The 26,630-nt window shown below is 44.3% G+C and overlaps 1 protein-coding gene across 2 annotated transcripts in view; it reads left to right on the top strand.

Moving 5' to 3' along the window:
• Positions 1-26,630, top strand: part of VEGFC (vascular endothelial growth factor C) — a 203,223-nt gene that overhangs the window by 146,131 nt on the left and 30,462 nt on the right. For both annotated transcript variants that reach the window (XM_088446962.1, XM_088446963.1), the window contains exon 3: positions 3,194-3,384. In XM_088446962.1, the coding sequence (XP_088303088.1) occupies positions 3,194-3,384 (191 nt within the window). The remainder of the gene's footprint in view (positions 1-3,193; positions 3,385-26,630) is intronic.

The following is a 26,630-nucleotide window of genomic DNA, read 5'->3' as shown; positions in this document are numbered from 1 at the left end:
ATTAGTGATATTTCAGATAAGGGTGTCATTTGTAAGGACAACCGTTTTTCAATGCATACCTTGGGCCAAATGTAATGAGGTGAGAGTTTAGAAAATAACTCACATTGGTTTAGTTTTATCTTCAAAATGGGAAAACATCTGGATGAGAGTTTAAATCCTGAGCGGTTTTTGAGTCTAAAACATGTGGGTTTGCCTGTTCTCGGACTCTATTACATTGGCCGAGCTTAAAAAGTGCCGGCATTGTGAAGAAGGGGGTGGGGCCTCTATGATGCGATTCGCGTCACGCCCTGCCCCCTGCTGCGGGCGTTTATATTTTAACAGGGAGAGCAGATCACTGGGGGCCGAGAGGCTTGCCTGTCGTTCGGGGGGCTCGGGAGGTTCCTGGCCGAATCGGAAGGGAAGGCAGGTATAGTTTACGCAGGCATTGTAAAACTTGTTACACTGGCTATGAAGTATATGGGAAAGATTTCTGGACTGCACACCCTGTAATATATATATATATATATATAATGGGAGGTGCTACCTGATGAGACCAATTGCAGGCACAAAAACAGACAAATCTCAGGTGCACAACTCCAAATTATTAATAATATATATAAATGCAATAGAATTTTGCAATCAATAGAGGTTTTTAGCATAATCTTGGCCAAGGTTATGGGCCTACCCACCACATCCAGAACGATTGAGCGATAACGATATTGTTACCGTTCACAATATCGGCCAGTGTGTACGTGGCTTAAGATTCAAGTTTGTGTTTTTGTTTTTATATGAACCATAGTGTCAGACCTCACACCATGGGCAATTGCAAACACAGCACTGCACATTGAGCATAACACCTTCTCATTGTTGCTCTCTTTAACTTTCTTAAAGGAAAGTAATTACACAATTTATCAGTTAACTAACATTTTCTCTTTGGTGGTGGCTTTCTTAAATAATTATAAATTAGAACTGTGAGCTTAAACTGAAAATAGGATTTAGTATAAATGATGGGAGACAGTCTTCTGAGACCAAAAACCCAAGACTAAGTTGAAAAACAAATATATATATTATTTCCCTTACTGCAGGGTGGTAATGTAGTTTATTTTTAGTAGTATATGGAGTATTTTTGCTGCTTTACACAACAATTACTGGTGTCAAAATTATTTGCCAGACTCGGAGTACATGACGCCAGATACTTTTTGAGATAAAAGATGTGCAGCCGGGATCAGTTAGGGTCTTTCAGCTGGGCTCCTTAAATAGTCAATGAAATAGGGGAAGGGTGGGTTGTTCCAGCACTCCCTTTCCTATGACTGATCAAGAATTTCTCCAAATGGGTATCCCGGCATATGTGGGGAAAAAGGTGTGATAATAGTGTGTACCGTAATGGTATTCGGACAACTTGTATATGTAAATATATCACATCACTCTTGATTGGTAGTAAAAAAGCGTTGGACAGAAATCACACGGTTATCCTACGGTAGTTGCTCTCTCTGCAGTCCTGTAATTTTCTTACTCCATAATGATATAATAAGAGACACAATATGGTGCTACCATGGTACAGATCAATTTGAAACCGATATATTATACTTTACAGATTATATAAAATGTACTCACCCTCAATTGGATATACATTAATTTATTAATCCAACGGTACATCCTGGACATTAATTTATTAATCCATCAGTATTTAGTGATCCAAAAATATAATTTTAATTAAATATCCGATAATTAAGCACCAAAAGTTTATTTCTTACAAAAACAGTACATTTATTGTAATAACATAATATACACAATAAAACAATTGTATACTTATATAAAAATCAAAAGCATAAAAATAAATATAAAATCTCAAAAGAGAAAAGCAAAATATGGAAGAGGGCTTAGTAGATAATTTGTTTTGCAGAGCCCATGTTCATTGGTGTCACTAGGGGGGTGTGGACTGTAGCTAATCACTGAGGATGGGAAGAGTCTCTGGTGGCAGCCCCAAGATTGATGACATGGGGATGTGCCATGAGGCTACGCCTCCTTATTCATGAGTTGACGTCCCAGTTTAGGCTGCACTCTCCTCCAGTGTGCGCAAGGGGTCTATTGTCTGCACTGGGTGTCACTGAGCTGAGTGATGCCACCTCCTGCATCTGCTTCCTCATGCTAGGAAAGCAGACGTAGGCTCTGTGAGATGGAGGCCAGCCGCAGTTGCCGTCATGACATCTTAACATGCTGCTGACCGCCAGGGACCATGTCACAAGACTTTCTCTTCCGCCATCCAGTGCCTTTCCCACTGGCTTCTCTTCTACCCTCCAGTGCTCGGCCCCGGCTCCACCGCAAACCAGGACATTTGAGCATCCCAGACACAGTTGTCGAAACACTGGAAAGGATGCCCAAAAGGGCTGAAAATCCAAGACGTGTGGCATCTCCTAACTCTGTATGATATCCATTGTCTGGGTCTCCTGCTCACTACAAGGGGCTGGGCTAATGGTACTCACATTATCTCCTCCTTGCATAATTCTCTTTTGTTTTATCTTGTAGCTCAATATTTCCAAGTTAATCATAGTAGGTGGGAGATTTAGTTTTTTCACCTGTTTTCCAAATTTTCCTTGCTGTTCATAGTATCTGATAGTCCTCTAGTTCTGTTTGTTCTCTCTACTTTTTTTCTCCTCTCCATAACAATTGTAATTTATTGGCTTCAACTTTGAAATGCGGCAGAGGATCCACAGTGTGTGTATAATGCCAACGGTACCCAAGGCCCATTGTAGCCACAGCACTGCATGGGTTTATGGAATTGGTATAATAATTACTGGTGGTACCCTACGACCACTGGGGCCAGTGCCTCATGGTGTGAAGACCTTGCTGAATTATTTGCAATGGATCCCTGGGCGTCCCTGCTGCTGGCTTGTATTAAGCATCATTGCACGAAGCTACATAGAGGAAACTATAGTGCTAATTATCTTACATTTGCCTTACATAACAAGTGTTCATACATTTACAAACAACTTAAAATTATTGTAGTATCGGAACATCTGTATTTGTGAATGTGTTTTAAATGTTGCAAAACAAAATGTTTGTTGAGCTAATTCTATAAAAGTATGAGATCATTTATGTGACTGGCATGAGAAGCTTTCATATACAATCACTGGTCATTAACAGACATTTGACTCCTTGTAGGATGTTAACCTTACAAATAAAATGAATTGTCAACTTTCCTCTCTTTTTGCAGGTATTGAGACAGAATGGAGAAAAACCCAATGCATGCCACGTGAAGTGTGTGTAGACGTGGGAAAAGAGTTTGGGGCTGCAACAAACACTTTCTTTAAACCCCCCTGTGTTTCCCTGTACAGATGTGGGGGCTGCTGCAACAGTGAAGGGTTGCATTGCATGAACACTAGCTCTACATACGTCAGCAAGACAGTAAGTTTGAATCACACTCAGACTCTTACCATACAGTGCAAATGAACAAAGAAAAAAAAACAATGATATTGATGTTACATCACTATTAGAGCTTTGATCCCTAATGTAATGTAATGTATTCCGGCTGAAAGCCACAGCTGATTTAACATTTATAATGCATATATAGTGAACTTCAAATTTGGCAGTGATTAGTGGACTTGAGGTGATGAAAAGAAAGGCAATCTACTTTGTATGTTTAGCACTCACAAGTGCACTAGAGGCCAAATCTCATCATTGTAAAGCAATACTGTGTAATGCCGACCACTTTTAACCAATTAGATATTTAAAATAATAATTGCTTCAGTTAAAATGTTTAATCTGTACCTTTTTTGAAGAAGATTGTGTTTGTTAAATTAAAGACACAACAAAATATAGGTTTTTCTACTTCAGGGTCCATAGGGTATCCACAGGATACCTTGGGGTATAGGTGATGACGTCAGTCTTCAGGCACCACAGAGTTAAGGTTTTCAGCCTCCCAGGATGCATCTGGGTCCCTCTCCTATACCCCGCCCCCGGGCCAAGGCATCTCAGTTTCGTCGGTGCCTGGCCGGAGTCGGAGGCACTGTGCAGAGGGGGGCTATGAAGAGCCCCTGAAGTTTCTTTTAAAGGCAGCGCTGGCTGCACATCTGGGAGTACAGCATGGACAGTCAGTACTGACGTCCATGCCGTCTCCCCTACACCCCGCCGGTACCAGAACGCCGGTACTGATCCGGGGATGCTGGTAGACATCTGGGGTCAAGGCTAGCGGTGTCCCCAGATGTTTTGGACCATGGCCGGATCCAAGGGGATGCAGGTAAGCAGCGGGGTCCCGCGGTGGGTCCCCGCTGGTCACATGGTCCTGAGTCCCCAGGCAGGGGGCTCCCTGGGGACTGGCTGCAGCATGGAGCCAGGCGACCAACCTGCGCTTCCACTACCCCCTGGGACAGCGGGCCGCTGCTGAGCGGCATGCACTGCGGCGTCCCAGGGGTTAAATGCATGCCAGGGGAGCGCGCTTTCCCTGTCTCACAGCCGGCGCCTCCCCTGCTGCACACAGCCTCTCTGCTCTGCCTGATTGGCCACAGTGTGTCAGCTGTCCTCCCCAGGCCGGCCTCCTTCATCTTCTGCTCCTCGGTGGCCATCTTTAAAGCATGGTGAACACTGCTGGAAGCCTGTGAGCGGTGGCATTGCGGTCTGGGTCCCCCAGCATACCTCTCCTCTGTTTGTCACAGGTAAGTGTATGCACCGCTGAGTCCTACCAGCCTGAGGGTCTGAGTAGTTGAGAATCAGCGCTAATAGTGCAGGGATTTGTTTCTTCTGCATTGTATGTGACTGAACTGCTAGCCTGCTGTCTGTACTTTCACTTTCTACTGTCAGCCTTATTACTGTCCCTGATCTTGCTCTGCTCAAAGCCCTTGCGGTGCACGGTGTGCAGGGTGTTATTCACACTATACCAATACGTATAGGTGTGAGTGTCACATACTTACCATCATGTCTGAGACTGATTTTCCTCTCCAGCTCATGTGTACTAAATGTAAGGTACCAATAGTGGAGGGGGAGGGTAACGCGGAGGGGTTATGCCCCCAGTGCCTGGCACTGTCACGGCCGATTATGGTCACGGTCCAGGAACCTCCCTGGGTTTGTTTCGCTAAGGCGCTTACAACCCTTGTGGGCCAGCTAGCTCCGCCACCTGCGTTTACCCAGACAGGTTTGTCCCAGCAGTCAGTGGTGTCGTCACCCATGCGGGAGTTCCCGAGACAATTGATGGTACCCCACAGTCTCCCTGTCCCTTCCCAGGTTTCTCCGGAGCCTGCGTGGGTTAATACTCTTAACTACATCGGTTCAGCATTTGTCCGATGTTTTACAGGGGGAGTCTGTGTTGCGGCCTCATAACGGCCGGTGGCGTCTTTATCTGCTCCTTATGGGGATGACGATGAGACGTCAGATCATGGGGAGATTCTGGATCTATCTGACCAAGAACCTCTCCGTACCAAAGAGCCGGACGCTAAGTCCAAGGTGTATATCCCTGGTCTTATTCGAGCGGTCCGCTCGGCTTTAGTTATTGAGGATATTGATCCTTTGGTGGCCACATTCATATATGCCTTTTTAAGGATATTAAGGGTGAGGCTACGGTGTTCCCTCTTTCTGATCAATTAGTGGATCATTTAGAGGAGGCGTGGAAAAATCCAGGTTAACGGTTTCAGCCCCAGAGACGCTTAGCTGTGGCTTATCCGTTTGCGGTCAATTATTTTTCTAAGCGGGAATCCCCTACGCAAGTGGATTCACATGTCACACGCCTAGTCAAAAGTGCCACGTTGCCTATGCCTTCGATGTCATCCTTGAAGGATGTCACTGACCGCAAGGTGGAGATCTGCCTCAAATCCGTTTATTCCCTTGCAGGGAAGCATCCAGACCGGCTCTGGCCGTGTGTTGGGTAGCCAGAGCTATGGAGCGCTGGGCGGATAATTTGGAGGCATCTTTGGACTCTGACTGTTCGGCTGAACAGACCGAGTTGGTGGGCATTCTCCGAGACTCGGCCACTTACATTAATGAAGCGGCCTTAATTATTTGTATGCTCACCTCTAGGATCTCCTCTGCAGCCGTGGCTGCTCGTCGCACCTTATGGTTGCGTTCTTGGAAAGCGGACGCGGATTCCAAAAAGGGATTAGAAGGTCTGGACAGGTACTATTTGGTCCAGATCTGGACAAAATTGTAGTTACGTTGGCAGCAGCAAAATCTGCATGTCTTCTGTCTGCTACGATTCCTTCTAGTGCTGGTGGGTCGTCCTTTTGGCCTCACAGGGCCTAAGGTAGGCTTAAAGTACAGTCCTTTCCACGGCAGGATGGGGCCAAGAAATTGTCCAAGCCCAAGAAACAGGTCTGGAGTACCAGACGTCCGGCTCCTAGGTCAGATAACAAACCTGCGGCCTGACGGGCCAGGCCTCCTTTTGGGGGACCCCAAGGTGGGGGGCGTCTGCTTCAGTTCGCCCGATGCTGGTCGCAGTGCATGTTCCAATTTCCCAGAGGGGCCTGGGTTTCTATTCCATTCTATTTTTGGTGCAGAAACCCAATGGGCCTTACCATTCAATACTAAACCTAAAGGCCCTCAGCAAGTCCTTGAGGGTGCCTCTGTTTCGGATGGAGACCCTGCGGTCCATTATTCTGGCACTGGAACCTGGGGACTACATGGTGTCATTGGACATCCAGGACGCTTACCTGCATGTCCCTATTCTTTTGCGCCATCAGCAGTTCCTCAGATTGGCAATCTGCAACGAACATTTCCAGTTCCGGGCACTGCCTTTTGGCCTGGTGACTGCTCCACGGGTATTCACCAAGGTCATGGCGGTCATGGCGGCTCTCCTGCGGACGCAGGGAGTTCGACTGTTGCCTTATCTGGACGACCTCCTGTTGATAGCGGGGTTTCCAGAGCTTCTTTTACACCATCTGGATCTGACGATTGCGGTACTGCAACGTCACGGCTGGTTGACAAACTGGCAGAGGTCCACTCTCACCCCGTCTCAGAGGATCCTGCACCTCGGGGCCTTATTGGACTCCAGGCAGCAGTGGATCTTTGTGATGGAGGAAAAGATCCTTGCTTTGTAGTTGAGGGTGCGCAGTTGTCTGCAGTGTCGTCGAGTGTCGATACACTTGGCAAAGAGGTTATTGGGCTCAATGGTGTCGGTATACGACATGGTGGAGTACGCCCAATTTCACTCCAAACCTCTGCTGCTATTGATCCGGTCCAGATGGAATGGATTGCCTCAGTGTCTCAAGTCCCAGACGATGGGGCTCACTCCGGATGTTCGCCTGTCTCTAACCTGGTGTTTGCAGATGACCCACCTCAACAAGGGTCGCCCGTTCTGGGTGGCGAACTGGGTCCTGTTAACAACGGACGCCAGTCTCCGGTGCTGGGGAGCTGTCACGGGTCCACACTTGTTTCAGGGCAGGTGGACTCGGGCGGTAGCGAAGCTTCCAATAAACATTTTGGAGCTCAATGCAGTGTCAAGAGCTCTCCAGCGGGCACAGCCGGTTCTCCAGGGTCACCCTGTGCAGGTCCCGTCGGACAACGCCACCACGGTGGCCTATTTAAACCAGCAAGGAGGAACCGGGAGAGTGGTCTTTATACCAGGACGTCTTTCGGAGTCTGGTGGACAAGTGGGGTCTTCCAGAGATAGACCTCATGGCGTCCCGGCACAACAACAAGTTGCCGGTGTACGGGTCTCGAACATGAGACGAAAAGGCGTCTCTGGTGTATGCCCTGTCCGTCTAGTAGACGTTCCAGTTTGCCTACCTTTTCCCTCCATTTTCCCTTCTTCCGCGGGTATTACGGAAATTCAAATCAAGAAGGAGGTACGCTACTGTTGATAGCTTCCGAGTGGCCCAGACGGCACTGGTTCTCCGACCTCCAGAGTCTGTCAGTAGACGTTCCTCTGAGGTTACCATTACGACCGAATCTGCTGTCATAGGGTCCTTGTCTTCACCCGGACCTGACTCGGTGTGGCTGTTGAAACGGTCATGCTAAGGTCCAGAGGGTTTTTCTAGCTCCGCGGTGCAAACCATACTAAGAGCTCGTAAACCTTCCTCGGCAAGAATCTACCATCGTGTGTGGCATACTTTCTTCCGGTGGTGTAGACCTAGAGGGTATTCCCTTAGGGAGTTCCGCCTGTCTAGGGTGTTGGCTTTCCTACAGGCGGGACTGGATCATGGGCTTCGCCTGGCTTCTCTGAAAGTGCAGGTGTCTGCCCTGTCAGTCTGGTTTCATCGTAGGATTGCTGCGCTCTCTGATGTGCACACCTTTATGCGAGGTGTTCTTCGCATTCAGCCACCTTTTGTTCCACCGGTGGCGCCTTGGAATTGGGCTGTGGTCCTGAGAGTTCTCTAGGAGCCGCCGTTTGAACCACTGGACTCAGTGGACTTTAAATGGCTTACAGCTGAAACCATATTCCTTCTGGCCATTGCCTCGGCCAGACGGATTTCGGATTTACGGGTTCTCTTGTAGACCCCCTTTTCTGATTTTTCATAGGAATAGGGCGGTGCTTCGCACTCGTCCGGGATTCCTTCCCGAAGTGGTATCCAGTTTTCACATCAATGAAGAAATTGTTGTGCCGGCTTTCAATTCACCTGGACTTTCAGTGGGTGACGCCACTTGGGATGTTGTGCGGGCATTGAGAATTTATGTTGACCACACTTCTTCTTTTAGGAAGTCGGACGCCTTGTTTGTCCTCTATGGCTTCCGTAAAAAGGGTTGGCCTGCTTCAAAGTAGACTTTGGCAGGCTGGATTCGTATGGCAATTTCAGAAGCTTATCTTCATGAAGGTCTTCCAGTTCCCTCCTTGGTGAGGGCTCATTCCACTAGGTCTGTGGGTCCTTCGTTTGCAGCTAGACGTGGTGCCTCTGCAGTTCAGATCTGCAAGGCTGCTACGTAGTCTTCTGTCAATACCTTTGTGAGGTATTACGCTTTTCACATCTTTGCCTCTCAGGATGCTTCCTTCGGGCGGCGGATTCTCCTCTCAGCACAGGAGCGTCCCCACCCTTAAAGGATACTGCTTTGGGACATCCCCAAGGTATCCTGTGGATACCCTATGGACCCTGAAGTAGAAAATATGAGATATGGTAAGAACTTACCCTTGTTATCTCTATTTCTACGAAGTCCATAGGGTTCCACAGGACTCCCGCCCTGTCGCACCTGTACTGCAGATGGGCTTTATTCTGGTCACCGGTTTTTCCGTCTCCCTATGGTGAGAATGTGATTCTTGTGAGTGTCCAGATTTTTTTTTTTTTCTTCTCTCTCTTTCTTCTCCTCCTCCGGCCTATGGCTTGTGACGTAACTGAGATGCCTTGGCCCGGGGGCGGGGTATAGGAGAGGGACCCAGATGCATCCTGGGAGGCTGAAAACCTTAACTCTGTGGTGCCTGAAGACTGACGTCATCACCTATACCCCAAGGTATCCTGTGGAACCCTATGGACTTCGTAGAAATAGAGATAACAAGGGTAAGTTCTTACCATATCTCATATTATTTTGTGTAAGTGGCATAATTAAATAATTTAAAATGATTGTGGATTAATTCCGTGTTATGACATTTTTATACACTTATTTTTTCTTTTTTCATTATTTTGAAACTGAGTGTTTTTATATACATATATATTTCTGAAATTTTTGCGCCGTTGCAAAAAACTGCTCATCTACATGAACATTGTCATTGCGTCATTGCGTATGATTTAGGTGTGAGCAGAAATCCGACCGAAGTGCAGGCCGTGATGCTGTTTTCTGGCTTACCGTGGTGCTAACAGCCTTGTGGCCGGCGCTTTTCTCCGAGAATGCCGTTTAGCGCGATTAAACGCCTAGATAAGGGCGCGATAACCAGCATTCTCCGACTTAAGTGGTTGTAGTCGGTCTTAACAGCACGGTGAATTGAATAGCTCTGGGAACTCCTTCCTGGGGCTATTCAGCATTGCGCTGAATTATATCGCCCCCCCATAGTGACTTGAGTTGAGGACCTAGATATGACGCACAACAATTATGTAACATAAAACCTACTCTGAGTCTTTATAATAGTAGAATGGACAGAACTAATATAATTAGTAAAATGATGGCTGTTTACCATTCTAATGGTACTATAGTCATTTCTCACATCATATGTAATCTTTACATCAAACAATTTGGTTGTATCTATGCAGGGGTGTCTTAAGAGAGGAGGGGGCCCGTGTGCACTACCCCCGTGCAGGGCCCCCTCCTCTCTCCATGGTGGCCGGCAGCTGACTGATGCGGCTTGCCAGCCACCGAAGCATTAGTAGACTCCGGGCACTAGACTGTGCCCGGAGTCTACTACGCATGCGCAGAACAATGGCGGCGGCCATTTTCCAGTGTTCTGAGCAGTACTGACACCCGACGCGGAACCACAGACAGATACGTTTAAAATAATATGAGTGCAGGGTGTGCGGTGTGGGGCCCCCCTGGACCGCACACACTGCACCCATTATAGATATGCCCCTATATCTATGTGCAGATTAACTCCTGTTCATATGTTTTTATGGCTTATTGTAGCTAGTGCTGTATTTGGCAAGAGGTGACCAAATCAATTTGGTATGTTAATCTAAATCCAAGCACTTCTAATCTCTGTATACAAACCCCTTTCTAATAGCTGATCACTTCTTAACATTCCAAGGTTTTCCAAACACTACGCCCAGTACTTTATGCAGGAGGCAGTAGCATTTGCCCTTTAAATTATTTTTCCCTTCTTTTTGTTAAGCGTATGCAATCAACTTAAGCCAAGGTGATAATTGTTTTCTGATGCAGCATTACACTTCTTTTTTCACAATTTGAAAGTGATCGGGTGTATTACATTTCGTTTCTTGTAGGCAAATTACATTGTTAATCAAACTGAATTGCTGTACTACTTATGTTTAATCAGATTTGCTAAGTAATTTGAGGACATTTTATGAAAATTAGAGCACAGAAGAAAGTCTGTTTAATCCATAGAAACCAACCACTTATACACACTGTCATGTTTCTAGCAAAATCAGATTTCCGGCGTACATAGTTTTATAACTATCTCCAATTTTTTTTAATTAGCTAATACAGTTATATTGCCATGCAAAATAATTGTCATTATTCAAATGTCGTCTTGTAAAGGTACATAGCTTCTTGGCAGGTATACCTACACACGTCCCATATTGTGCACTCCCTTATGACTCATTCATCCCTTGTAGCCTAAATACCCATATCTCATGTATGTATATATTATTCCTGGAAGCAGGATCAGGTAGCAGCGGGTGACAGTGTTGCCCCAGGCACCGATCAAATAAAATGCTTTAATTTATTTACCTATCACTTTTGATAACATGGTATGGATAGATTTTTTTTTCAGCAGCTATAATAATGGGTGTTCCAGGTTAGAGAAAAATAAAGGGATACCGTGAGCCAAATAGTGTATATGCTTTACAATCCTTATTTCAACAAACCTTTAAATTTCTATAGTCAACATTTTGTGCATCAGGCAAAACCTTTTAGTGTCTGTCTAGTTAGATAATATTTAAATTGCATTCAAAAAAAGGATGCAAGTAAACTACAGGGACATTGCAGCACTGATCTTGCTGTAACTGTCTACTGTACATAGAGTACAACCCACTGCCTTGAGAAGCTCTTGTTGGAATACATTTACCTAAATGGTATTAGTTGCAGTTTTTACTTTATTGAAAACTAGCTACCTAGGTTTGCCTGGGTTGAAGACTGTACCCTGAAGTACACCTGCAGCCCTTATTTGTTTATATTGTCCTTGCCTATATCCCATTCCATTGATCTTGAAAAGGACCCCACTGTTTGCTAATAAGATGCTAGCAATTGCATAACTATCATGGATGCAAGGGGTGTGGCTGCTATGGTGCCAAAGCTACTTCCTGCAGTCAGTCACGCACACAAGGTGGGCCTGTCCAGTTGGGGCCACCGAGGAGGCCCGGGTATCAGCGGTGTTGATTTGGTAATGGCCTGCGAGCTGATTACAGCTAGTGTACTGGCAGGCAGACATGGAGAGAAGCGCCACTGGTCGCGAGGCAATCAGAGCTTGTAGACCGATGTAAAGGCTCCTGATTGGCTGCCAGTCTGCAAGCTCCAATTGGCTCGAGACTGGCGCCAGATTCAAGTTGCGCCGGCACTGTCTGTCCATGTCTGCCACTGCACTTTTGCGCCAGCTGTAACTATCTAGTGACCTGGCCCCAAATCCTGCTGGCTGCTAGTGGCACACAGGGGGAGGCGAGAGGCTGCTGGAAGGACACAGGTGAGTTGCTGGGGTGGCATAATTTGTAAGGGACACTACTATTGTGTGGAATAATGTGTTATATGGGGTATTACTATGTGGTATAATGTGTAAGGGGCATTACTGTGTGGCATAATGTATAAGGGGCACTACTATTGCGTGACTATGTGTATAAGGGGTAGTACTGTATGGCAAAACCTGGTTAGGCTCTGTGTGAGGGCAAATGTATTTGTTTTTTTACCTCTGGAGGGGCCCTTTTAAGATCTTGATATATGGCCCCCAAAGTTTGTTACGCCCTTCTATGTAAACAAAGAGGGCTGACTAATGTATATGGTCACTTTAAAAAGGCCTAACTCTGGATTTAATATGAACTTGCATGAGCCATAAAGACCATGAGGTTAAAAGTATATTTTTGTAGCTTTCACACAGGTTTTTGACAGACTGCCAGTTTCAACTTGAGCCAACCCCGGCCCCTGTGTAATTTAAGTGTCCCGGTTTTTAGGGATTTTGTGACAGTGTGTGGCCCTAACTAAGTTCACACCTAGGTGAAAAACCTAATCCTTGTCAAACTACACCAACCTTCCAAATTTGGTGGAGCCAAGTGCATAAAGGACAGACAGACATGCTTTCTCGCTTATTATATAGACTAGAAATGTGCGCTGACTGGTGGGGCTGCAGTGCAGTCCAAAATTCAAATAGGAGAGCCACACCAACTGCCACACCAACTGCCACACCAAACATTGCCAAACCTCACTGGCCTGGTCTCATTGCCAGTTGGTGAGGCTACTCTATTTGAAGTTTGGACTGTGCTGCATCCCCACCTCTGCAGCCGTCACTGGCGCTGAGCCTTGTATTTTGGTTTTGGACGATTTATCTTTGTGTTTTTGTTTTAATTTTGGATCTGGATTTTTATTTTTTTTTCAAAAACACTAAAAAAACTTTTAAAGACCGCAAAAATCATGTAATTTTTGCAATCCAAAACCCTAAATTTGGATTTAAAATCTGAATTCCGAACCGCTGGAAGAAAAGAACAGCATCTCAGACTTATCCAGATCTCTTCAGGAGATTAGGACCGCGACTCGGATCTGTCCGGAGTTCAGGTTGATTCGGAGTTCTCGAGACCTGAATGGCACATCTCTATTGAAAACTGTACTTAGAGCCTGATTCACTACGGATCGCTATTGCAGTTGCAGCTACAGTTCAACTGCAGTGGTATGCTAATCCATTGCAATCGCTATGCCGTCACAGCACTACATAAGGACGCCCTCTTTACCTTACACATATCTGTAATGTGTAGCAAGACTGCAAAACCATCGGTACAATAGAGGAGATGTAGTCTGGAACCCGACGGTCTAAATGCCGACCGCCGGCTTCCAAACTGCTTTATCCTGACTAGGGACAAATGACAGGCGTCTAAATCTAGACGCCTGTTGTTTCCCCGACGTCTGGAGACCGGCGCCCGGCATCCCGATCGAGTGGATGCTGGGCTCCGCAGCGGACAGCCGATGATGGTTTAGGGCTCCCGGGGCGGGACTTAGGGTTAGTCACCCTCCCGGGAGGTTAGGGTTAGGCTAGGGGGAGGGAGGGTTAGGGTTAGGCACCCACCGGGAGGAGGTTAAGGTTAGGCACCCACCCAGGGGACTTAGGTTTAGGCAGCGGGGAAGGAGGGATTAGGTTTAGGCACAGGGGGGAGGTTAGGTTTAGGCACCCCTAAGGAGGGTTAGGGGGGTTAGGTTAGGTTAGTAAATACTTACCTTTTAGGACGATCGGGATTTCCTTCTTTGTCGGGCAGCCGCTGTCGGGAATTGAACCGCCGGATAGGCGCCCGGCGGTAATACATATCACACCCCAATAGAGTACCATCACAGCCTCATACACACTTGTACAATGTCAGACCTATGAGACCTCAGGCTGCATAAGGCATCGCAGTGGGTAATTTATGCACACCCCTACAACGGCGATGAAACGCACTGGCACGTCTGCGTTTTGCCAAACACCCCCTTGTCACCACACACAAACTGCCCTTCCTGTCAATCACTCTGCATAGTCACTGAGATCTCAGTCCCGATCGCAGTGGAGTAGTCGCGCACGTGCACTGCGATGCATGCGCAGTACTCGACAATTGGCCGATTGCGTGCGGATTAGCAACTGCGATCCTTGCTGAATCAGGCCCTTAGATAATAATGTCTATAGTTGCACACAAGTCAGCCGCATTGCCTGCTCAGAAATAAATGTGGATCTTCCCCCTGTATTCAAGGTGGTCCACATCCATGTGGGTGCACCGCCCCATCTCTCCACTTGTGAAAGCGTGCATTTAGAGCAGCCCTATGCCTGGGTAGCTCAAATCTGTAACGCAATGCAATTACATTTGCACACCCTATTCTCTCCGCTCTATATGCATCCCTTTGGTCTATATATAATTAGACCGCATAATCATTCCTACTTTTAATATCCAATCTAGAGATGAAGAAGAATGGTGTTTATTGTAATTGTAGAAGATATTGGTAAAACTACAATAAAACAAACAATAGGATACACTACAACATAACTGCAGGATCTTACCATTAATGCTATGGTGAGGGGAGAAATATACTCCATCTCTTTGCTGAGAACAAGGGGGAGATATATGAAGGGTGGCTAACAAGCGGTAAATATTTGGACCTGCTTTGCCCATTATCATGGTGAAGCAGGTCCACATATCACCCACATGTTAATTCACCTCTCCAGTGAATTGCTCTCTCCCTCTTTTGGCTGTGTGACTGGCACTTGCATACATTTTAGCATTCGCCAGTTCTTCTCTCCCAGCAGCAAACATGGCTTTGTTTAAAAAATAAATGAACTTTATTGTTTTTGTATGCACAATCCCTGACTGTCGGAACTGACAGCCAAGGACAGTGCTGGGTTGTGTGGCAACGACAGCTGCAGTTGTCGAAACGGTCAATGTCTCTGACCGTTCATACATTGCCACACCAGATCGGCACCCTATCTATGTATGGTGGCGCTGATAATGACAGGGGTGCATAGCACCCCACTTCCCTGCATTACTGCATGCAAGGAAGCATTAACTGAAGCACTTAATGTGTGCAGCAACTGAAATTACAGTTAACGTCACATCATACATCTCCCCCTATGTGAGATCTTAGATAGTGACCTCCTATCCTCTACCCAAGATGCATTGGGAACTTTACTATGGGGACCTGAAAGGCTCAGTTAGGCTGGCCACTAGATGAAGCTTATAAGCTTATACAGAAATAAATGTATATGAAACAAACTATGCTGAAGGCATAACACATCCACAATAAACCCTCAAAAAACATCTCATGTATGTACACACCATGCTGCCGGACAGTTACATTATTTCATCCCAAGTGTAGGATGCAGCTGGGGTGCCATCAACTACGAATCTCCCTTAGATATTCAAAGCTACATAGCTAAGCTCAGACATATGCACAATACATCACAAGATCCATCCACTAAACGCACTTGTGTGCAAATCTAAATCAAGCCCAGTGTCTGCACCTTGAGTGGACCAAAAGTTATCCACAAGTGAGACCTACAGTAACTGTTGTGTTAGTAATTTCTAGTTACACAATGGACCATCGCACACACAAAGTCCAAATGAATAAAACAGAGGAAGCACATGACCTTATATTTTTGTAATATTAATTGCAGAATACTACCTACAGATGTGTACTCGCTTATCTTTGCTGAGGTCACGTCAAACAGCCCCTCATGGTGCGACTGCTTTCGTGAGCCTCTGCTAGTGCTGGTTATTCTTTTTTAAGTGTTTTTGTGCCGAAATGCTTCTAAGTCGCAATGTGATGTGATTAGGAAGCACCACAAGAGAGTGCTGATTAATTTGATACGTGACACTTGTAGATCTGTGTGCAACTTAGTCTCTCAATCAGCATGCAGAGAGCTATGATGCAGCGGCCACAGACTTTTTTTCTTCGCCAAGTGCCAAATTACATTCTCAGTTGTCACATCAAATTATTCATTACAGTCACCTAGAGCTTCCTAGTCGCTTCGCATTGTGACTTTGATGCTTTTTGGCACAAAAAGACGCCCGACCCTAGCAGAGCTGCATGGGCCTGACGGCTCACTCACACCAGGCATATCGCGTTGTATGCCGTATTGAGGCTAGATGAGCTAGGACACATCTTAAATTAATGTTATGAGTAACTGCCTTTTTATATTAAACCCAATACAGCTTCTACAATCTGTTGCTAACTCTACATTCAGCTTCTCATTCATCCAGTGTCAATTCTTTACATTATCCTCTCTATAAAATATACTCCTCTTCGTTCTTTCTTTAGAACTCTTCTGTGGCTACTGGTCAAACACTTTATCACTTCTATGTTTTTATCTTCAAAGCTCTTCATTTAGCTACTACTCATATATCAGCCTTAGTCTCACCATTGATTTGTAGACCTCTCCCCCACTCTACACACAAGTTCTTGCTTTCCACACCTCTTCCTCCCACAGCAATCTCTATATTTCCCTCCTGCTGTGCCTTAGGATTCCTATCTATATCTTTCTGAAAGTGAAATTATTTCCTTATTACAATATGATTACCTAGTTTGTAGAACATATCTGTGACATGAAAGTAAATCTTGCAATTAATGCATACTGTAGTATGTTAGGGAAATCATTAAACTCAAGTATGGATTACAAATCTCAGAAGGACATGTCATAGCACATCAGCTAGCATTGCTGACTCATAACACTGTGGCCTTTGGATTTAATTCCGACAAGTAAGTCAGCCGCGAGTCCAGGGCCGGAATAAGAACTGTGGTGACCCCTAGGATGAAAAGTATTGGAACCCCCTGGATCAGAACTAACCGGTCCCATAAATAGGAACGTTACCTTTTATATAGGTAACCTTCTTGCTCAGGGCTAGGCACCACTGAGTGTTGCTGTGAGGCAGCAGTTCCAGATTCATTCAGCACCAGGATGCAACCAGAGGTCGAAGGAGATGTTGGCAAGAAGACCTCATGAAAGAAGCCTCCAAGGCAGTAACATAATATTAGCATGCAACAGTAAAATAACATAGTGTCATGCTACTTGGTGGTGAATGCCCATGGTTGTGGAGGCCCATAGCCTACAGCTTATTCAGCCTACCCCTAAATCTGCCATGTATAAGTTCATGATATCCCCCCAAATGATTCTCCCCACATCAAAGCTGGTTCTTCACATTAACACACTACACTTACTTCCCCAAACCCAATCTCCCTAGAACAAGATTGTATCTTCGACTTGTTGAAGATGAGATGGTCCTGAGGCAGTTGCAGTTTTCTGTAATGTCTAACTTGTGAGACTAAGGGGGGCATTCAGACCCGGTCGTTAGCGCAGATGTGCTCGGACCGGGTCGATGGCCCCAAACAGAGCATGCGCACGACGGCGCCGTCGTGCGCATGCGAGAGACGCTACGACCGACTGCGCCGGTCGTAGTGGGTCTTGATTCAAAGGGGGTGAGCTGTCGATGTTGATTGACAGCTCGCCCCGTTTGGAAGGCGGGCCAGGGGGGTGGCAGCCCAAACGGAGGCGTTCCCATGGGAACGCCTACCGTTTGGGGGCGGCCCCACTGACCTCACTAGTGATTTCAGTGGAGAGCTTCCGGCTCTGACAGAGCCAGGAGCTCTCCGGGGCTTACGACAAGGGAGACCCTACCCTAGGGTCTCGTCGTAAGCCCCGATGGTCGCGATGGTCTCTGACCATCGCAACCATCACCGGAGCGGTCGTTAGAGCTGTGGGTGTTAACCCACAGCCTAACGACCGCAACAGAGGCGGGCGGTCAGGATGCAAGCGGCCGCCCAGTTTCTGAGTGACCGCTTGCATCCTCCGACCGCCTCTGAATGAGGCCCTAAGTGCTTCCAAGTGCAGTGACCGGTGCAACCCCGCTGACTAAAGGGCAGGTCCTACTGAGCCACCTTGGAGAGTCCCTATCCCCACAGATTCAGTGAAACAAAGTACAGCGAGACAGGACAGTGCATGGGATCAGATTGTTCCCCACATGTTTCTCTTGTCCGATTGTTACTGTTATTTGTCTACCTCTAGAGCTTGCTATTTATCTATTTACATAATGCATATCTTTCTATCACTCTTATCTCCTATCCTTCCATCTAATATATAACTAATCCCTACCTCTCATGTCTGTATATTTATCTCATATTTAGCTACTTACCATCTATCTCACATTTCTGAAATTTCCATAGCCATCATTCTGTCAAATCTCTATCTATATCATATATTTTTTTATTGATCTGTCATTCTCATATTTATCTGTCTAGCTTATCCATATAGCATACCCTGGCTGCTTATTTAGGAGTAAGGAAACCTATCTGCCCTGGCTGCTTATTTAGGAGTAAGGAAACCTATCAGCACCCTGTAACGTATTTGATCTTATTTCTCATGGGCCCCTATTTTATAGACTATATTCCAATGTGCCTGTTGAATCTTAAGCTCCTGGTTGGGGTTAATCTTTAAGAAGATTGTTTTCCAGACTAAAATATGTTCAGACAAATAAATTCCAAGCTGTCTTATTCAACATACTGAAACAATCACATACAATGTGCTTAAATAATGTGTTTTATCAGTGTTCGTGTCACCGCATATGTAGCATTGCATTTTTGTATTATGAAGTGATAATGCAAACAGAATAACACATCTGGGCTCATTCTCCTCTATCTAGTGTGATGATTCAGTATAATATATTCATGTTTTAGGAATCTCAGGCTTTCACTTGTCATATACAATTAGAATGCAGTGCTGGTTTCCAATTTAATTAAATTTTTACACTTGTGATTTTCACCATGTGTTTTACTTGGGATGCTGGTAAAAGTTGATTTCTGCATAGTAACAACAAAGTTATGGTGTATTTAACGCTCGGTTTTGTTTCAAAACATTTTTCTAGATTTATGGGGGTCAATACAATTGTCTGCGAAGGGTGCGAGTTGCTGTTGCTATGGCATTTAACTGTACCCATCACGGCCCACTCTGAGCTCGAATTCGCACAATCTTGCTCGCAGCACCAGTCCCCTTAAAGTGTGGCCATTGCCACGGTGATGCATCCGCAGCTAATTGGGTTGAGCCCATAGTATGTAAATCACTTTAAGTCCTGTTTGGAGAAAAGTGCTATATAAATTATTATTATTATTATTACTATGTCTGACATGGTCATCTGGAACTAGTTACATATCTGTTTTGGGGTAACTTGACAGGACTATTTCTAAATTACAATTTAACTTAAAATACAAGTTACCTTATATGACAAGCTACTATTAAAATTCACAGATATATGCATACATTTTAGACAATTATAGTAACTGAAAAATAAAGTTTATGAGGTGTGTGTGTGTGTGTGTTGTGTGTGTGTGTGTAAAACATATTTTGTGCTTAAGTCTATTGAATGATATTGACCAGATGGAAACCAGGGGCATACCTAAAACTCCAGGCAGCAGATTCCAAACGTACAGGTTGCCTAATCCATTTAGGATCAGACAGGCATGCTGTAATTCCATAGAAAATATAATTTTCATGAAGAATGAGTGGTTGACTTCAAGTTTTCATTACCATAGATACAGTGGTGTGAGTTCATCCCAGACGCCCGGAGACAAGTTATAATTTGGTGCCCCCCCCCCCCCCCCCCTTGTCACAGTCGCTGACACTGTAATGTAACAATTTGCATGCAGACAGGCTATAGATAGTTGAAGGCAGCAGCTGACGGTCTGAAATGGAGCTCTCTACTAGTGTATGTTGGTGTCTCAGGTGCCGGGAAGGGGTGCCATGTATTGGGCGGCCATGACTGTACACTCCGGGTACATAGTTACGACCCTAAGTGCGGAGAATATGCTGTAGACAATGGAGGAGGTGCCCCCTTCAGAGCTGGAGCCTGGCGGCAGGCACCTCCATTGTCTCCCATAGTTCTGCCCCTACATAGATAAACCTTCTCATGGACTCCTGTGTGATTTATAAATGTTCCATGTTTGAGGGCATCACCTTAGAATACTGTGGTGTATTTGTGCAGCATGCTCTACTACACTTTGGTCTCATGAAGCATTTGTGAATGCCTACCTTATACACACTTAAATAGATAGAAACTAGTGCAAGGGCATCTCTAAAAGCAAACATTAAATAGGGGAAACAAACAATTGCAACATACTTAAATTGTTTTTATGACTATTTATTTTGGGCGCTTGATAATTGTTGTTCCGTTCGAGCGCAACAGCCTCCAGCGCCAGCATTCAAAATGTGCGATAAAAATGTGGTTAGGGCATCCAAACGAAGTTTGGTTACCCTAACCAGGACTTTAGATGGGTTAAGCTTGGCTAACCTTGGTCTAATAGGGCACTATGACCACGATAATTATTGGAACAATTGAATTGCAACACTGGGTGTCCATTAATTATTGCTTCCCACAAAACTATTGAATTACTCCCACTATATAAGGCCTTGAATAGTGGGTCTGTATAATGGGGGTGGAGGAACAATTAAGTAATCCCATCCCCCTTCTGCGTTCTCCTTAATTCAACATTTTAAAAGTGCACAAGTCTGACTTGCACTCTTGCTCGTCCTTTTTCATGATCTAATTGTTTACTCTTCTCCCAATCAATCCATTTAGGGTTCATACAGGACAAGGACAATGGATGTAATTGTGGAATTGTTAACAATAACTTTAGTCATTAAAGTGTTTTATATCCTTGTCTGCTGATGTTTCTTTAGGTATACATATTTGGGGAAAAACAAGTGAGCAATGCATCAATAGGATCTATTCCATAGCAGGATTACTTGAGGATAATGGGAAGCATAATCTCAAGCTAATAAGATATGTTGTTGCACTTTTGCGGATTTCTTTAACAGACTAAATAATGATCCATAGCGATCCTGGTCAGAGTTATTGTTAGAATTGCAATGAAAATGAACAAGCTACAGAAATGCAGTGCAGGAGCTTTCATTTTACATATTACATAGGATTCACAATAATTCTGTATATCCTTGTGTGAACCAGGCCAAAAAAATTTCTAGGATTAGTTTCTGGTTTTATCAAAATGCTAAACTCCCTAATGGTTGATATCCGGAGTTTACCTTACCTTATTTTACTTTATCTTGCCTTACCTTATTTTACTTTATCTTACCTTATCTTAAATAGTCATCTAAAAATAAGGACACACGTCAACAGGAGTTGATTAATTTTGGTAATTTATTTTGACGACATCCAATTTTGAATCCTTAATAATAATTAAAGTTAAAATGGTGGCAGACAACAAAAGAATGAACAAACATGGATGCAAATCACTTCTTGGTGTTAAACTGTCCTTACAAAAGAACACACCTGGACGGCCGTGTCAGTACCAATTGGTTATAACTGAATACATATGTAGCACTTAACCGATCAACTACAAACTTCTGTTCTGTCCGCCACAACAAGAAAAACATCAACACAAAGAAAAAAGGGTGGGAGGAAGGGATTTCCAGAAGCAAGAAAATGTTATGTGGGGTACACACGTTGCCTATGGAATGGCCAGCAGACTGATTTGGTAAGTATGTGGCTGTGCATATTACGAATTGATTAACAGATGTGTGGCTGAAGGAACCATTTGTGACATCATTGTGTCCAGAATATGGGTGGGTTGGTTGTCTGTATACACAGGCAGATGTGCACAGTATTTATTTTCAGTTATTTATAGAGCACTCACTTTACAGAGACTATTTGGCCATTCACATAAAGTGTCCAAGTGAAGCTTACAATCTACATTCCCTACCACATGCACATACGGGATGTAGTCAGCATCCCGAGCTACAGTGTCCCGGTACCAGAATCCCGACCGCCGCCATCGGGGGGGGGACAGCCAGCACTCCTGTACCGGGCCCGGACAGCTGAGGGGCCCGCAGCCGGCAGGCAGAGTTCATTGCTAATGTATCACCCTTATACAGGACAGCTGAAGCTGCGGTGCTGGCTGGACTGGAGAGTTCTATGAATGAGTCATCACACACAGCTCAGCAGTGTGTGATGACTCATTAATTAATGAACTCTCCAGGCAGCGCTGCATGATCTTCACACACATACCCGTTCACCCATACCCATACCTGTGCCTTTGCCCCCTCTCCATATCACTTGCTCTGCCTTCTTCCCATTTTTGACTCTGCTCCCTTCCTATCTGTGTCTTTGTGTCCTTTACCTAAGTGTGCCTCTCCCTATATCACCTGTGTCTCTTTTTACCAAGGTGTGCCTCTCCCCATGTTTGCCTCTGGCCCCTTGCCATGTCCGTGCTTTGTTTCACACCACATAAAGTAACTGAACCTCCGGATGGCAGGTGAGTACACTTTTCTGTTGTAAATCATTAGGCTTTTCTCATTTAAAAAAAAATTCCTTTTTCAATCTTTAAAGGCAAATATTCTATTTTTTTTTTTTAAATCTACTGAGATATATATGTATATACACACACACACGCACGCACCCCCCTTTCCCCCCAGAGCTTAACCACACACCTTTACCCGAAGGCAAGTATCCGGCATTAGGGGGAGGGTTAGGGTTAGGTACCAGGGAGGGTTAAGGTTATTTCCTTATGGCTGTCGGGATTCTGACTTTCAGGATGCAGCGGTCTGTATTCTGACCAGCCGTATCCCGACAGCCGGGATCTCATATCCAACTGACACAGACTTATACACACTAGGGACCTCAGTGCTTTGCTGTGAGGCAGTAATGCTAACCATTACACCATCCGTGCATCTGTTGTACTGCATGGCCGACGTAATATATCTGTGAACAGAGTGGTTATTGTGTGTACACGTTCGGCTGTATGAATGATAATGATATATGTACCCAGCTTTACCCAAGGACAGCCACGAATACAAAACTCTAAACATGCACATAGAAACCCTATAGGCTGTAACCAAAGAAATGTAAATTAATATATTAGACCCTAATTTACTTGTCTAATACAACTGGCTGCACACTTTGTAGTTCATTAGCTGCTTCTCTTTTAAGAGGGCCTGTCTGACACCCACCCACAGTTCATTGGACTCTTGCTGAGCCTACAGCGACTTCTCATATATTCTCTAGTGGTTGGTATTTTCTGCTGCCCACTAGTAAACTGTCACCTCTATTCTTCCATTTTAAGGTATCCTTGTTAAAATAGCTTTGCCTGCATCCAATACATTGTACATGGGTGTTTTGTTTGCAACCAAACGCCACTAACGCACTATTTAAGACAATCCATAAGATAGTGACACCTTGTTGAGTACCAGAGTCTCTTTTATTAGTCTCAAATATAAGTAAAATGAACAATAACCCTGCTTGTCGTGGGTACTATTACATGACTACTGTGTAACCACCATTGATGTTTCTGCTGGAGATTGTTGTATTACTGAAAGGGCTAATGCCTTAAGTTGTCAGTGCAAGAAGCAGAGTGGGGAAGGTTATCATGGAGACTGGGCTTGAGCCAGGAGGTTTAAAACTCAGCTGGTGACAGTTGAAATGGATGGAAGAGCCATACAGTAGGTACATGACAGGGATAGAGGCCCCTGTTGGCACCCTATGGTTGTGTGGGGGAGAAAGTTGGTTGTTGTGAGATACCGGTTGCCACTAAAGGAGGATGCTGGCAGCTATGCAAATTAGCATTTCTATTTGGTCCAGTACTCATCAGAATACTGTGCAACATGATTTTACGACTCCCTTGAAAGGTCAGTTGTCTAATTATAGCAGTGTCCTGAGACTTCTTTTCTTATTAACAGTAGGAGTTTTATAACATAAAGAAGCACAAACAGAGGAGTAGCTTGTAAAAATGTCCCAATTCTGCTTTGTTATGCTTAAATCAGATCTAGTGTTCAGCTCATGCTCAATTTAGAAACTCATAAGATATGTTCCGAAAAACATACCAGACATTGTAACCTGAGACTTGCTCCTCTCCAGGTCTAAAAATAACAAATCGCAATGTTTTTACTTTAAACTGAACATTTATGGCACAAATATCTAGTGTGTTTCAGAAAAATACAATAACTCTCAAATGATTGGATGTTTTCTTCTCTTGTGGAATAATATCTCTCTTCAATTACTGGGAAATAGTAATAATTGCAATAATGCCTGAATATGCTTTGATTACACATTTTTACTTAATGATCAAAAAGTTTATCCTTCTGAAAGACGATCCAGTATGAGTAAAGGGTGTGCTCTTGTATCAGGGATCTCGTTACTTATTCCCCATGTGACTAATGATACAACTTTTTTTTTTTTTTTAATCTGTTTGGAAAAAATGTTATTGTGTTAAATTACATATAGATTTATATGTGCTAGACAAGCTTTAGGAATGCATATTCTGTAGGAAGAGGTATACTTTTTTTTTTTAAGGAAAACGTAAAATATATTATGATGCAGTAAGTGTTATACTAAAGGGAAAATATATACTTACTGTATCATACTTGTTGATATTTAAGAAAAAATAAAAAATTCCAGGCACTTTGCACCTTATGGGGCTGATTGTGAAAGGGGCTGTGTTTGCGTGATACTACGGAATCCTGTTTTACTATCTTACGCTAATGTGAGTTTCCATAGAGCTAATGCGAAGATCCGTGCGGCTACTACTGCCCACTGTTTTTCCATCTACAGCAGCAACAGTTATTAGTATCAGCCCCATGCTAGGTGCAAGAGATCTGTCTGAAATGGGCTTACCTTCTCCATAGCACAGACCTCGATCCCTGTCCCTGCCTAGTTCCGACTGCAAAACACTAATTTCACACTAAGGAGTCTATTCATTATTGCTCCTGTGTGGAGATTGTTGATCCAAAAATCAGCTTTATCCCCGAATGCTCCCTTCGGAGCAGTGAAACTTAGCACTGCCGAGTCTGACTCTGCTGTGCTAGTGTGTCTGCGTGCATGCAGGCGCACAAAGCCTTGGTGTCCGGCTGTAGGAGCCGGACAGGGGCGGAGGGATCCGAAAGGATCCCTCTTCGCAACACGGAACTCCTTCCCATAGGGAAGGGACAGGTTGCATGAGCAAATGCCATCTGAAGATGATGAATGCTTCTGCAGTCCAGCTCTGAAAATAATATATCTTCGGAACTTGATGAATTTAGGTCCCCATACTAGTGTATGGGGACAGCAGGCCACATCTTGTGCGAAAAAGGTAAGCAGGAGATGTCAGAGATATCTCCTACGTTACCTTTATGATTAATGGCCCAAAAACTTAATTTCTCCAAAAGTAGGTGAAAATGTTGATTTTCACCTGCTTTTGTAGAAATGTAGTGATAATGAATAGACACCTAAGTGAGATCCGGGACAAAGATCTGTCGGACTTTGAATTTGGATGGGTATATGCAAAAAATGCATACAATTTCTGCTGTTTATGCGTTAAATGCCAAAATGAGCTATTTACTTCTATACAAATAGATCCATCCGACTCAGAATCTGCCCTTATGTTTTTAGTGACATAGCATACCTCCTGCAGCATGGCATAACATCTGGATATAATCATAAGACCATTCTATACAAACATCATCCATTGAAATCTATACAGTATAGTTGATAAATACTTCATCCACTGACATAAAAAAGTACAGCTAGTAATGCAAATCAGAACTACATTAAACTAATATCATTATCATGTTCTTGGACTTATTGCATGACTGTCATAGCCGAACAGCATGGACCTTATGTTGCTGAAAGAGCCCGTTCCTAGTAGTTATAACACATCCATGAAGAGATGTAACTAATTAGCCCAAATATTTGAATATCTTCTGGAAATCTAACAATCCTACACTTATATGAAATAAGCCAGTGTAGGCACAACAACGCACTACAGTCCAACACACACCACCACCATATGCATTACTGACACCTGGTTGAATATACAGAATCAGGTTGGAGACCGTCTATAAAAAATAATTTTTACTGAATCTTGTGCTGCCCCAATATTGCCTCAAATAGTCTATTAGATTGTAAACTCACATGTTCCTTCCGTTTGTGTGTGTGTGTGTGTGTGTGTGTGTGTGTGTGTGTGTGTGTGTGTGTGATTATTGTTTAGGAGGTCTTTTGTGGTTTTGCGCCTTGACTGACTGTTGCACTACTCTGTGGAATAAGCTGGCACTTTATAGAGTGACCACTGTATAACACTGATTGCTGACAGCACTGTGTAACTGTAAATAAATCACAAATGCTGTATTGGGAAATGTAGAATGTACAACAAAAACTGTCTGACAGAACTGCATAAAGCCTGTGCTTGCAAGCCCGGCCAAACTAGGGAACATATTTTGGCTGTAAAAGAAACCTACTTCCCAAAAAAGTACATATAAGAGTTACACGTTCAAAGAACATAATTTGAGAAAGCAAAGTAAAAAGATCCCGTTTGTTTCCAAAATGGTATCGATGCCTTCTACTACTTTTAGACAACATTATGGTGTGAAAACATTTTCCTGGCGTGTGTGGTTTTAATCTTCCTTTCTTATGATCCGTGTCAAATTTAAAAGCTCCTAACAGGCTTCATAC

Source organism: Taudactylus pleione, unplaced genomic scaffold (genome assembly GCF_031769625.1).
Source record: "Taudactylus pleione unplaced genomic scaffold, aTauple2 ptg000408l, whole genome shotgun sequence".
Taxonomy (NCBI): Eukaryota; Metazoa; Chordata; class Amphibia; order Anura; family Myobatrachidae; genus Taudactylus; species Taudactylus pleione.
The sequence above is the reverse complement of the archived record's forward strand: the minus strand, read 5'-3'. Positions and strand labels throughout refer to the sequence as shown.